The sequence below is a fragment of the Urocampus carinirostris genome, chromosome 1 (assembly GCF_059441175.1).
Source record: "Urocampus carinirostris isolate Australia breed hairy pipefish chromosome 1, RoL_Ucar_1.0, whole genome shotgun sequence".
NCBI lineage: Eukaryota > Metazoa > Chordata > Actinopteri > Syngnathiformes > Syngnathidae > Urocampus > Urocampus carinirostris.
The window spans coordinates 49,638,677-49,653,791 of record NC_142349.1 but is presented as its reverse complement, the minus strand read 5'-3'; the positions used below and the strand labels follow the sequence as shown (position 1 = coordinate 49,653,791).

At 38.1% G+C, this 15,115-nt stretch overlaps 1 protein-coding gene and 1 pseudogene across 1 annotated transcript; both read left to right on the top strand.

Annotated features, from left to right (window-relative positions):
* Nucleotides 1-214: 214 nt before the first annotated feature.
* Nucleotides 215-381, top strand: LOC148375027 (U2 spliceosomal RNA; annotated as a pseudogene).
* A 768-nt stretch (nt 382-1,149) lies between these two features.
* On the top strand, nt 1,150-15,100 carry mcoln1b (mucolipin TRP cation channel 1b). Its single transcript, XM_088343487.1, has 13 exons — nt 1,150-1,368; nt 3,428-3,663; nt 5,819-5,980; nt 6,161-6,317; nt 8,173-8,254; nt 8,345-8,441; nt 9,508-9,607; nt 9,709-9,815; nt 10,702-10,851; nt 10,933-11,034; nt 11,119-11,241; nt 14,685-14,891; nt 14,966-15,100. The coding sequence occupies exons 1-13, from the start codon at nt 1,332-1,334 to the stop codon at nt 15,098-15,100; spliced, it is 1,695 nt and encodes a 564-aa protein (XP_088199613.1). The 5' UTR covers nt 1,150-1,331.
* Nucleotides 15,101-15,115: the final 15 nt, after the last annotated feature.

The window sequence follows — 15,115 nt, the reverse complement described above, 5'->3', positions numbered from 1 at the left end:
TAATCAACACAGCCTATAATATCATCGACTAGACGACATTGCCGACTTCCAATACCGCTAGAAAGCCATCAACATAAAGGACTCCCACCACAGCCACCACCTCTTTGACTTGTTGGGCTCTGGTAGACGCTACAGATCGCTTAAAACAAGGACAAACAATGTCTTTCCTAGGGCCGTCACCACCCTAAATGAGTGCTCAAAAAATTCCAGAACAATAAAGTCACCCGTGTGGTTCTGGATATTGTGTACTATTTGTTTTGTGTACTTTCTATGAAGTCACTATCTTTGATTTTTGCATTTCGGAGATGGAATATGAGCTTGCTCTGTCCACTCCACGCATCGGCCCGGTATTGCAGTACCTCCGGGAACGGTGCATTCGCAATGATCGCAGCAGGGCTTTAGGGCTAGGACCTTAGCTTGGCCTTTTGGCTGAGAGTAAGTGTCCCGGCTTCTAGGCTTTGTAGCGTATTATGAACTGACCGATAACGGATAATGAATAACGAAGATAGATCAATAACCCTTAAAAACCCCAAAACCCCCCTCAAAACTTAGAGTATATCTTGCAACTTATGTTTTCTTATGTTGTTGATGCTGCTAAATGTTATTGCTCCAAACTGAAAAGAAATATCTTTTGACTTTTCCGGGGATTTTTGTTGCTGTTAAATATTATTGCACTTCTTTTAATTCACCTATTGTTATGATGACGTAGTATTTTCATTGCACTAATATTATTACTTAGCCAAGTCTTTTAGTACTACGTTGCGAATATTTTTTCATTTTTTTATCCTGACAACCGTTTATTTATATTTCTCTTTGACCATCTGTTTTACATGTTCACCCTCTAGTAACATGTTAAATCTCGTTGCATACAATGTTTTACAACGTTGATATCAATGACAATAAAGGGAATTCTATACATTGTTTTGTACTTCAATTACAAGTTCAAATTTGTGCACGAGTATTGTTATTACATCTTTGTTGTGTTGTAAATGCTCAACTACAACATGAGAATCTGAAAAGGATTACTGTTGCCAGGTCTCCTTAACAAACCCAACGAAAATGGAAAATATTTTCCTTTGTGTATGCACCAGTCAATGTTTACATTAAGTCATCGGTGTTGCTGTAGCAGTGGTCACATGACCGAGTCACGTGTCTTTCAGGAAGCTGAATTCTGCTCGTTACCTCTTGTCTGTATGCTGCGGCGAAAAATGTATTTATTTTGTATCCACGAGACCCAAAAAATAGAAATTATAAAAATGACTGGGGTCCCGGGGAAGATACTGAGGTAATATCCAGCCTTTTGCTTTCCGTGTGACAGTCAAAATATCATAATGGCATCACCAAGCGGTCCTCAGGAGCTTTCCTCAGGTTCGTTCTTCGACATATTACACTTGCTTTCATTTTATATCTCAGCTTACTGAAAAGAGAACGTCTATCATTTATCGAGCAAGTCATTAGGTTCATGGAGAAACTCATCTATTTCTTGAAATGGATGTGCATACGTCAGGTGCAGGGTTGGGTAGGGTTACTTTAACTGCATTACTTTCAATTACTTTTGGATTACTCCAATACCAAATATGCTAATAAAAGACAAAAGAAACTAAATATAAAAACAATTACTAAATTTTGTGCAGGCTTGGGGAGTAACGGAATACATGGAACGGCAAAAATGATGTTGGCAAGCTGTCTGGATTTATTTTCATGTTGTTTCTGTCGCATTTTATGTTAGTTTTGCCGGAGATCAAAGAGATCAAAGCCAGGAGAGAAAGCTTACCACGTGTTGTGAGTCATAATTGTATTCATATTTAGTTTCTTTTGTCCTTTATTAGCATATTTGGTATTGGAGTAATCCAAAAGTAATTGAAAGTAATCCAGTCAAAGTAACCCTACCCAACCCTGGCCAGGTGCAGTATCAACTTAGCTGTTTTCCCAGCATACAGGGAGTAAGCAGGAGCAAAAATAGATGTTTTTGGCCACACTCGGTGACCAAATCGATTTGTTACAAATAGGAATGTATAATAACAATATCATTGACATAATAATGAAGGTCTAATAATGCGTTATATTAGTCTTAAATTTGACCAGGAATCAGGAACACACCAGATGATTCACAGAAACTGAACCAACAAGAGGAACTGGCATGACTTGACCAGCAAAACTCGTTTGGGATTAGGCACACGCAACTTGGTATACATCCATCCATCCATTAGCTGCACTGCTTATCCTCAGTAGGGTCGCGGGGGTGCTGGAGCCCATCCCAGCTATCTTCGGGCAGTGGGTAAGGGACACCCTAAACTGGTTGCCAGCCAGTTGCAAAGCAACTTGATATACAGTAATTCAAAATACAAAATTCAATGTTATGACTAATTTCTTGAGGAATCTTGGAAGTATAAAAAACATACCTGATCAATATCAAGCGTTTTAATTACCTTGTAAACTGGCAGATGTAGTGGTATTATTACTATATTTATTATTATAACATAAAGTAATTACCGGTAAGTAATTGCTTAACTATGTATATTTGCTTACATATATTATGTTTGCCTCTGAGTGAGCTAACGTGTTCTTCCAGGACAAGAGTTCAAGTAAAACAGAACGCAAACAATTTTTAGTCTTATTGATTTCATCTGATAACACTATCTGAACTTTTTAAAGTCCCTTTCGGACTGATGATGTCACCAAGTGCTCCTTTTTAAAGGAAAAGTCAACGCATTTTTACCCCTAAAATGTATTTGTGTTTTGGAATGCCATAAATAGCAAAGATGCTAATTACCTGGCTGACAGTTATTGGTTTGCCGGCAATTATAAAAATTATAAAGACATTTAAAATTAAATGACTTAAAATTGCCATTTCCTCACAGTGACTCTTGATAATATCTTACAGGACACTAGTATGCAACTGCACCTGAACAGGAATCGCTGATTTCAATTATACCAAGTGATTAAGCAGACCAACTTTTCCCCCATAAAATTATATCAAAAAGTAATGATACGACATTATGATGAACATGCTGTTCCCCAAGCAGATTTTTCTTGGATATTTAGGGTTATTTGTTTCTAATAAATTGTGAAGATATATTAAAGGTGGCATAATTTGACGTGTATTTAAAATGTTAAATGTTAAATATTTTCTCTATGAAGGATGTGTTAACAATGCCCAACTGAGTCCAATGCTTTATTTTCCATTGCGCCAACGTGCTTTTATTTTACTTTTATCAGGCCTGTTTGGGGCGGAACATAAAAAAGAAAGAGTTGTTTATTATTATTATTATTATTATTATTATTATTATTATAAAAGCCAAACACGTGTTACTCTGCTGATATCTAGTGGCTAAAAGTCATGATTGCAGGCTTATGTTTTTAAATGACGCACCCCACTTTTACCAGCAAAAGTGAGTATAATATGTCGTTCTTTTTTCTGTCGCAGAGAAGGACAGGTTACTCTCTTCTCTGGGTCTTAGCTATGGGTCTCAGGACCTTCTTGGAGATGGATCAATGAGCTCTGATCACCACAAGCGCCAGGAGGAGGAAGAGGAGGAAGAGGCCCTAAGGAGGAAGCTAAAATATTTCTTCATGAGTCCTTGTGACAAGTATCACGCCAAGGGACGCAAACCTTTTAAGTTGGGCCTTCAACTTCTCAAAATCATCATAGTTACAGTACAGGTAAAGTAGGTCTTTGCTCTTCTTTATTCCCCAATCCATCCCTCCATCCATTATCTGCACCACTTATCCTCACTAGGGTCGGGGGGGGGTGCTGGAGTCCATCACAGCTGTCTTCGGGCAGTGGGCAGGGGGGACACACAGACATACAATTCACTCGCTCATTCATTCATTGGACTAGCCAATTAACCTGCTATGCATGTTTTTGGAATGTGGGAGAAAACCGGAGTGCCCGGATGAAACCCATGCAAGCAATGGGAAAGCATGCAAGCATGTTCCTTAATCATTGTCTTTAAATCAGACATGGCTAAAGTCCGGGCCGGGGGCCATTTACGGCACATGATCACATTTTTAGTGCCCTGCTGCCTCTGTCATAAAATTGATAATAATATGTGGCTCACCAGTAATGTTGAACGCAGTATAAAATACTTGGTACAAAACAGATGCTGCCCTATTTACGAACGAGATAGGTTACGGACGATTGTTCGTAAGTTGAATTCGTTTGTAGGTTGCTTCAGTGCTATATTTGGAATGTATGTTTAAGGTTTATGTAAGTATGTCAAGGCTTGTATAAGTAACCTGTATTGTTTTGTACTAAAAATAAACTTTTAATTAAATAAAATGCTCTATAAAGTTAAGTTTAGCTTACTTATGGAAGATGAGCTTCAAGAGTTAGGCACCTTCCTCCTCCGTGATAGAAAGTGGCCGAAAAAAACCGACCCAACCATTTTCTCAACCACATCAAGCCTTCTTATTCCACTCTAATTTCAAATGAAATGGCCTGCCTCTTCTTTACACTTTACACCAATCATGTTGAATGGATGCACAAGATACTAAACAATAAAAGATTCAAAGTTCTTAGAACACTGCAGATACAGTACAGTATGTTTACACACAAACTGGGGTTGTGAGAGGAAGAGGAAGCCTGTGGATGCTGGGTGAGCTCTCACAGCGCCACATGCCAGTAGCGGCGGAAAAAAAGCACTACAGTACTGTGCTGTACTCGGTAAAAGGCGCACAATACAAAATCTAACTTACAGCAATGTCCGGATATTTTTCGACATCTCCAAAATGTTCGTATCTACTGTTTTTTGTAACTCGTATGGTCGTAAGTAGGGGAGCATCTGTAGGAGCCAAGACACACCAAACCATGCATTGCTAACTATTATACAGACTTATTTTGCCTTACTGTGCTCTAAGTGTCTGTTAAAAAAAAAAGATCACTATTTCACTGGATGATGGCAGTAACCGTTTGGCCACCTTGCCCTTGGCTTTCTGTAAGAATTTTTGCCAACCCCATTTCCGACATGGCGACTTTAAATATAAATGAAAAGTTGATTGTGAGGGCCGCCAATTTTAGGACAAGTGAAAATTTGAATATTCTTTAACCGAAATCCGAAACAACTGTGTCTGCCTGATTTGCCAAGAGACTGGCTGTTTTCAAAGAATATAATATCTAGATGTACTGCCAGACCAAACATGCTGAGTACAAAAAGCTAACTGTAAATAAACGCTGTGAATAGTGAAGCAACTGGAAGCTGAAAGTCAAATGAAAATGCTACAAAGGCGAACTACAAGGTCACAGCACTAAAGGCCAAGCACCGCAAACCTTTCCCGGAGGGTGAATTTATTAAAGACTGTTCAACGAATGCAAGGCTAAATGGTCAGCCCTTATACATTTTCAGCTTACCAAATCTGGCCCGCTTTCTGAAAAGTTTAGACACGCCTGCCTTTAAATCATTGTTTTTGCTGTCATGTTTGACGGATTAGAAAATACACAATAGTTAAAAGTGGTTAAAAAAAAACTCCCTTACATTACTGATACTGAGGGTTGTAATTTGACTCATGCTGAAAACATATTTCATGCCATATTCAAGAGGAAGAATTTTGGTTAATCGAAAGCTCCAAATGTAATCCAAACACTTGCAGCTGCTGCTAACAGTTTATCATCCAGTTTTCAGAGCATTGTTTTCAGTCATATATGTTTAATTTCTCCGTACAACTCATGTGCCTCCTACCATACCTGCCCGGCAGTAGATTTCAGGCTGCTAAGGAATTTGAATAGGTTAAGGACCGTGCAGTATTTATCCATATTAACTTCTACAGTTTTAAGTTGTGTTTTTGGCTCAATGTTCAGCTGCTCCCCATATTTTCTTAGTTGGTCCTGTTTGGGCTGAGCAACCAGATGGTTGTGACATTTAAAGAAGAAAACACGGCAGTATTCAAACATCTCTTCCTGAAAGATTACCAGGACGACACTCCTCAGGCTGTTCACACACAGAATGAACTGCACAGTTGCATCAACTTTGCCATCAAACAGGTAACAAATTAGATCACGATTAACCTGTTTTTCTAAATGGGCCCTAAACATTTCACTGTGAAATTTTGATCGTATAATTATTTTTTTTATTGTGCAATAAGGATTATTGTCTATCAGCTTGGAGAACCTCAAAATGTTGCGGTGGACCTCTCATGAAAGTTCTCTCATTTATCTCTTTAGTATTTAGCTCTACACCAGATCTCACTGGGACAATATGCCTATGTGCAAGGTGTCGGCTATAACGGAAGTGCTCTGTCACTCTGCCAGAGGTACTACAGGAAGGGCACTATTGTCCCGGTCAATGATACTTTTGACATCGATCCTCATGTTGTCACTGGTAGGATGCCTTTCCTTTTTATTGTATTGTATTCTACAATTAGTAGAAAGTCTGTGTGTCTGTCTGCCCTATCCCGTCTTTTTTTTTTGGGACGGTCAGCCAGTCAGTCAGGCAGTCTACAGGGTAAAACGGACATTTTTTCTTAAAAAAAAGATTTAATCTGTGTTTTCACAAATAAATGATAAAGTATAATGCCTTATGACAATCAAATTGCACCCATTGTGAAATATGGCAATAATTAAGTTATATTGTGAGACTAATTCATTGTAAACACCTTTTTTTCCAAAAATATATCTATTTAAAGAGAGTTTATGTAATAAAAATGTTTTAAAATGCTTTATTGCCAACCTAACATGCATAGCTTGTGTGAATTAAAACTACCCATAGTTTTTGTCTTACATGCTTCAATGCATCTTAATATCAGTAATTTGCTTTATAAAAGGACCAGCTTCAAGTAATTCAAATTAAGGGTTTAATTCACACCCTTAATTTCACAATTTTGCAGACATTAAAATGGCACATTTCAATTTATTATTTGGATTTATTACCTGTAAGTAGTTGAGTGTCTAGAGATGGCTTAGTATTGCTTTTTCGTATCCGATATTGATACAAGTACTGCACGCTCAAGGATTTATAATCCACCCAGTTCAATCCTATACCAAATTCAGTTTCTTTTTGTTATACGCGACCTTATTTTTGTTGATGCTGACATTTAAAAACTACATAATTGGTGGGGTTTGGTCACCTAATGACTTCCAACGACAGGTGTTGTGACACTTTGGTTAAGTAGAACTATTTTCGCGTCACTTACCATGCACTGTCGCATGTGTGCATGGGAGCTGACTCCTAATTGATCAGGGATTAGGCAAGGAAAAGGGATGGATTATAATGAATTACAATTTAGAATTGTATAAAAAAAATACTGTGTGTAAATAAAATGTCACAGTAATCCGACGAAGGGATAAATGATAAAAACGACTACAGATAATTTTCGATTGCAAGTGCTGTAAAGGGTAACATTCTTTTATTTAGGTCAAATTCATGTACTTTCCGTTCAAATAAATACTGTCTATGCCAGATATACTGTCGTCATTTTAGTTCACTTGTGTTGTACATTGATTTTATAAGAAAGCATTTTCACTACACTGCCAAGTTTCAGGGGATAATTTGCTTATTTGATGTTTGAGTGTGTGTGCCCACTTTCATTCAGACTACAAGGGGAAGGCCATAAATTCACATACAGTATGCATGACACTCGGCATTATCAAATGGTGTCTGCCTCAAGTTTTAAAGAGTTTAAATTTAGAACAAATGCTACAAATTGTAACTTACTGTCACATCTTGACTTACCGAGACCACAATTGGCTCTGGTTCCAATTCAACATGTGTAAAAACATTTTTATAGTAAGAAAAAAAAAAGTCAAGTCATGCAATGTTTATTTGTATAGCCCTTAATCACATAGCGTCTCAAAGGGCTGTACAGACCACTGATTATACCATCTCCTGATCTAAAACCTACATGAGAGCAAGGAAAAACTCAAAAACCTCAACATGAGAAAAATGAAGAAACCTTGAGAAGGGACTGCACATAAAATAATCCCCCTTCCAGGATGACCAGGCTGCAATGGATGCTGCAATAACAAATAATACACAGATTTTGTCAACATGAAATATAGGTCATTCATAAGCTATTAAAAGCTTAACAAGTACACTAAGTGATTATTATTAGATCACATATGAAGAAAACAGTAAATTATGCATCATGCATTGGGTCAACAAGCCAGACTTTGGTAACTTTTTCCACATTTGATATTATTTGGTTCCTCTAAAGCAGCTTCCTGTTTATTTTATCCAGACTGTATCGGCCTCGATCCGCCGACGTTTGCTTCCGCTTCTAGAAACGGTGACTACAGAAACTTCACTCTTAATTTTTACAAGTGAGATAATATTGTATTTTATCCTTTTTTTAAATCAATTCATAATTATCACTTCAAATCACTCTATGATTGTTTTTTTTTTACTTACAGGCTAATAAATGTGACTGTTGACTTCCAACTGAAGGCTATCAACATTCAGACCATCATAAATAATGAGATCCCAAACTGTTACACCTTTGCTATTACGGTATGCTATTTGTCTTTTTTCAATCAAAGTATTACACGCTTGTTAAACTTTAGCAAAATATATCAACTCAATAAGAAAGTTGTTTAAAAAGACTGCTATAAACCACCATTCCAAAGCTTGGGGTCCCCTAGACAATTTTCTTTTTTTTTTTTTTAAAAATCACACGTTTATCTATCAAATGAGTCGTCCAATGTCAGTGTTCTTCTGCCTTTATTAAGCCTTTATTTTGTTGGCCAGTCTGAGATTTTTTTTCTTTGCAATTCTGTTTGAAGGCCAGCATTTTGGAGCTGCCTCTTCGCAGTAGATGTTGACACTGTTTTTTTTCAGGTAGTATTTCACAAAGCTGCTGGTTTATGACCTGTAGGGCGTCTCTTTCTCAAACTACAGACTAATGTACTTGTCCGCTTGTTCCCATTTTTTAAGTTAATTTCTGTTTGTGCTCTAAGAGTAGTACGCATCATTGTAGGAGATTTTCAGTTTCTTGGACATTTCTCGCATGGAATAGCCTTCATTCAACTATCAAGTTACAGATGAAATTTATTTTTTTCTGGACATTCTGAAATTGTAATCTCACCCATAAATGAATGTGTTGCTTCAGGTACCCAAGTAGCTCAAAGGAAGGTCAGTTTAATAGCTTCTCTAACCAGCTAAACTTTTTCAGCTGTGCTAACAGAATTGCGCAAGGTTTTCCTAATCATCCATTTGCCTTCTAACATAATTATAAAATACAATTGACTATTAGAACGCTGGAGTGCTTATTGCTGGAAATGGGCCTCTATACACTTATGTAGATATCGCATTAAAACATTTGCAGCTAAAGTAGTCATTTACCACGTTAACAATGTTTTTCTGATTATTTTTCATTTCATATTCATTGAAAGAAAACTCTGCTTTTCCTTCAAAAATAGGGACATTTCTATATGACCCCAAACTTTTGAACAGTAGTGTTTATAAGTAGAAATATCAGCCAAAATAAACAATTGAGCACAACATTAAAGAAACCCCTTATTGGGGAAATTTGCATTTGAATGAACATTTCCACGTGATGTTTTTTATGTACCACTAGATCCTGATGGATAACAGAGCCCACAGTGGCAAAATTAAGATCAGTTTACAGAACCGGGCCTCCATCAAGGAATGTAAGGACCCTAACGTTTCTGGACATGGTGAGTTTGTTCAAGTAGATTGCAGCAAATGAAACATAGCTTTATTTATCCTCATCTTCAAAATGTCCTTGACCACTATTCTTTCTGCAATGCCCTTCCAGCGGACAACTACGTCCGACAATTCTTTGACGTGTTGGTGGCCTTGGTTTGTCTGCTGTCTTTACTGCTGTGTGGACGCTCCATTCTCAGAGGTGTCGTTTTGCAACATGTAAGAACAATGTTTTTGGGAGACATTTAACCAAAATGTGACGTATTATATTGATTTTATAGAAAGGAACATATCTGATTGTGAGTCTCGTGGGTTTTGGGTGGATTCCATGTTTTTCAAACTTCCTGATTTTTATGTTGTTGTTTTTTTGTTTGTTTGTTTGATTGTTGTTCACACGGTAATGTTCTAATTACTAAATTATAGTGTGATTTAGTTTTATTTAACAAGTCACAGTGTTCGGTTTGGTTTCTGAAAATAAAAAAGGAGAACTACTTTGGCCTTTGAGACCTGAAGTGCTGATTTGTTTGTGGCCAATGGGTGGCGATGTTGCACACTTTGGTAGACTTGAAACGTAACGATTTCATTTCCACATTACTTCTCTATTAGTAGCCTAACAGGCTTTTATGGAGGTCATTAAAAACGATTTATTTCACACGGATTAGATATTTGCCGTCTTGCATTCCCAAACGGAATACATGTTTTGCTACCCAAAAACATTGACGATTGTCTCGTAAAACTACAATAGTGGTGTTCATTTCCTTAAAGTAGTGACACCTCTCATCATTCGAAAGGGTCAATGACACTTTATGAAAGTAAATGAAGAGAGTCTTGATTTATTGCGCACTTAATTTGTCAAATTGCTTGATAACTTTAAACTCTTCACCGCATATTATTTTTTTATTGTTTGTTTTTACCTCTCTATATTTCATCTGACCCATTATAGATTAGATTAACGAATAGATTATATTTTATAGTGCTGGGGGTGGTATTAGCTTTTCAATATTAATCTAATACCAAAATGATGAAGTATTTGTGTTTACATAACATGTGAAACCATGTGTAGTGTTTCCATTGCTTTTCAAAAGACCGTTTTGTATCTTTTTAGGAATACGCACAGTTTTTTCAGTCCAAACTTGGCCGTGGGGTATGCTTTGGAGACAGAATGGAGTTTATCAATGGCTGGTATATTCTGCTCATTGTCAGCGACATGTTTACCATTGTCGGCAGCTTCATCAAGATTGGAATTGAATCGAAGGTAATACAGTGGATCTACAGTATTGATTTCAGGGTCTATTTTTATTGGTCTGGATTAAATTTGGTCCCTTTCTTGATGTAGAATTTATCATCATATGATTCATGTGCAATCCTGCTGGGAACATCCACGCTGTTGGTTTGGGTGGGAGTAATTCGCTATCTGAGTTTCTTTCAAAAATACAACGTAAGGCACCATCACACATGTAGAACTTCACTTTAATCCCTGAATAATTGTGAGTTTTGTTTTTTCCCTCCTATTTGAATACAGATCTTGATTGTGACTCTCAGAGCTGCTTTCCCAAACGTCATCCGCTTCTGTTGCTGTGCGGCTGCCATATATTTGGGATACTGCTTCTGTGGATGGATTGTCCTAGGGCCATACCATACTAAGGTAATTTACAAAAATAGCAACCTATGAGACATGATGGCTAAGAGAGATTACTAACCATTACATGAGGTATGTGTGAGGTTAAAAATAGAATTTTGCATGACATGCCGGTCATTAAAATTATCCCCAATTCATCATAATAATAACTGGGAATGCCTACACACTCAAAAAATACTCAACAAATCTAAATGGGGTGGAATAATCCTGAATATATTTCCTGATAATGATTGGGGGGGGTCTTAATAACGCGGCATAATTTGATAAAAAATGATCATGATCTCCCTATGGCTGGGGGGGATTCAGAGACACCCCAAAAAGGACCTCTTGCAAACCACTAGAGTGAATGTTTTTGGCCAAACAATCAGAAAATGGCTCCATTAAGGTGGCATGAGGGGCCGGCGTCCTTTAGTAGACATTGTGCTCTTTGCCCAGAACTGTAAACCTCAAATGGCATTTGCCACAGACCACCAGAATGGTCAACTCCACGACTAGTGTCCTGTGTGTCTGAACAGATAAGATCAAGTTCAACCTAATACATGCAACAGACATAAAAGATGGAGATGCTCTTGAAAACTTCCTGCCTGCAAAATAATTTAGCATGACCAGTTTGGTGGTGGTTTCAGTAAAGGCCTGAGGAGGTATATACTTGGAAGGATGCAAAGACCTCTACAGGTTAGTTAATGGCACCCTGATTGGGTATCGAGATAACATCCTTTGACCTGTTCACAGAACCTACACTGTTGCTTGGGGTCTGGGTTCGATCTCATCTGGCTAGTGTTCTAAGGCAATTCCTGGTGGATAAGGGAATTGATACTTTTGATTAGTCCTGAAATAAATATAAACTGTTCATCTTGTTCATCCTACCCGGAAAAAAAGAGATCTGTGCCAACATTTGCATATTTATTCTTCCACTTATTTAGTGATTGAGGTATGCTGAAACGCATATGAAATATTTAAGTTTAAATAGCTAGTTATGGGGCGGCACAGTGGATGAGTGGTTAGCATGTACGCTGCACAGTCCAGAGGTCGTGGGATCAAATCCAGCTTGCATGGGTTTCCTCTGGGCACTCCGGTTTCCTCCCACATTCCAAAAACATGCATGTCAGGTTAATTGGCTGGTCCAAATTGTCCTTAGGTGTGAATGAGTGAGTAAGTTGTCCGTCCCTGTGTGCCCTGCAACTGGCGGGCAACCAGTTCAAGGTGTCCCCTGCCCCCTGCCTGAAGATAGCTGGGATGGGCTCAAGCAACCCTGCAACCCTACTCAGAATAAGCGGTGCAGATAATTGACGGGTGGATAGTTATGCCTAATAATCTCTAATTGAGAAGGTTAAATGATGCTTTACTTGTCGGTATCTTAAAAAATGAATTGAAAAATCACGATTCCGCTGTTAAGCAAGGTAGATGGCTATTTGTCTATATGCTATGTCATTGTCTGCCAACCATTGAAAGGTTACTGCAGCTTCTCGCTCAGAGTCTGCTGTGATAGGCTCCAGTTACCAAATGGGGCCAAACGTTATAGAAAATTGATGGATGGGTCCAGATTATGTTACCAACCTTTCATCTTGCAGGTGTTAAATTCAACAGGATCGTGAAGGGTGTCGTTTCTTTTGTTGAAGTATTTTTCTGTTGTTGTTTTTCAATAATTATGTATGTTTACCTGCTGGAAAAAAACGGATTATAGGAAAACAAATCATCAGAGAAAAAAAATGTGATCAAATTACAAATGGATGAAATAATTCAAAAATCAACAAAAATACACATTCTATTTCAATTACTCTGGGGAGGAACACCCTCCAGCCGTACCCTCCCCCAATGCATGGTCCTGTGGCTCTTCCAGTAAGTCTTTTATCAGTCCATAAATCTGCCCTTAGAGTACTCCATTATTTCTTGCCATCAGGTTTGTACTCTTTAGTGCAAAAGTAAAAAGGGTCCAAATTTATTCATCATGTTTATCTAAATTATGTCCAATTTGATGACATTAAGCGACTCATGATTGATTGCTTCAGTCTATCAGACCAACTTTTCAAAGTGTCTCTTGGGGTTATAATGTCTACAGATAACTTCTGAATGATTTAATGTCGACCTAAATGACTAATAATTACAGAGTGGACCTGTGTATCATTAAGTCTGTTTAAATGGACCTGCTTTGTGATTGGCCCAGAGGTCAGTGAAAGCAGACACTGAAGAACAGATAGGATTATGAATGCCAAAGAACACGCCAGGGAGGAATTGGGTACGAGAAGATTTTGCATTAACGCCTCCCGAAGCACTGTGGGAGCAATAATATCAAAATGGAGAGAATATAACCATTATAAACCTACCAAGGCTGGATCGTCCCTGTGAACCTTCGGCCAAAATAAGGAGAAAACTAATCAGAGAAGGAACAAAGCCAATGATCATATGTGATTCTATGGAATGACCTGCCTGCATACACAGCTGAGGTGGGAAGATCTGTGCATTAGTAAGACAACTAAGTTTTATACAGCATAAATCTGCTCTTTATAGAAGAAAGCCTTTTCCAAAAGAAAAGAATACCATAAAAAGGCCGGTTTGCAAGAAGCAACACGGAAGACTCAAATGACATTTGGAGCAAGGTCCTCTGGTCAGATTAGTCCAAAATGTAACCAAATGGGCTGAATACAAAGCAATACATGGTGCTGTCCCTATAAACAAACACCACCCCACTGTCAAACATGGTGGTGGCAGCATTATGCCCTGTGATTGCTTTCCTTCAGCACGGACTGGGAAGATCGTAAGATAGTTGATTGGAAGATGGATGGAGCCAAATACAGGTCGATTCTGGCAGAAAATCTTATGGAGTCTGCAATAGACCATAGAATGGGGCGCATGTTCACCTAGCAAAAGGACAATGACCTTAAACATAAAGCACAATCTACAACAGGATGGTTTAAAACTAACAATATCAAGGTTTTAGAATGGCAAAGCTCATGTCCAGACCTCAATCCTAAAGAGCATTTGTGGAAAGATCTGACGATTTATGTGCTCAAGTGATCACCATCAAAACTTTAGGAACTTCAGCTGTTTTGTAAGAAAGAATGGGCAAATATTTCTGTTTCAAGATGTGCAAAACGACCCAAAACGATTTGTGGATGTGATTGCCACAAAAAGGGGTTGTGCAAAGTATTAACTTAAATGGGGGGAAATATTTTTTGAACACCTACATTTCACGTTTTATTTCTTGGCATTTCTTGGATAAATTGTTGAATGCATTTCTTTTAACCATTGTGTCTCACATGCTCTTAGTTCTTAGAAAATATTTTGAGATTTTTATTTATGAATTTGAAGCCTGAAATATGTCAAAAAGTTCTTAAGGGAGAGCAATACTTTTGCAAGGTACTGTACAATATTGACTGCCACAGAAACACTTTGATGAGAGTGAATGTATTTTTTTTTTTCTTTATTTTGATTTCTCCCCACACGAGCAGTTTCGCTCCCTGCCCATGGTGTCTGAGTGCCTCTTTTCTCTGATCAACGGGGATGATATGTTTGTGACGTTCGCTGAGATGGAGGAGGCCAGCACACTGGTGTGGATCTTCAGCCAGATCTACCTTTACACCTTCATCTCCCTCTTCATCTACATGGTGCTGTCCCTATTCATCGCACTCATTACTGGCGCCTACGACACCATTATGGTACCCCCAGTCGATATAATAAAAGATAAATGTGACATTTGTACATTAGTGAGAATTTTATTTGTCACGAACAGGCCCAAACACAAGATCAGGTGAGAATTACAGATCTCCACGCATTCATCGCAGAGTGCACGGACACACCTTGCTCCGGCAAATTCCGCGGTCCTGAGGGGCCGTCGTGCTCCTATTTCTGCTGTTGTGATTGGTAAGTAGGGGCAAAAAGA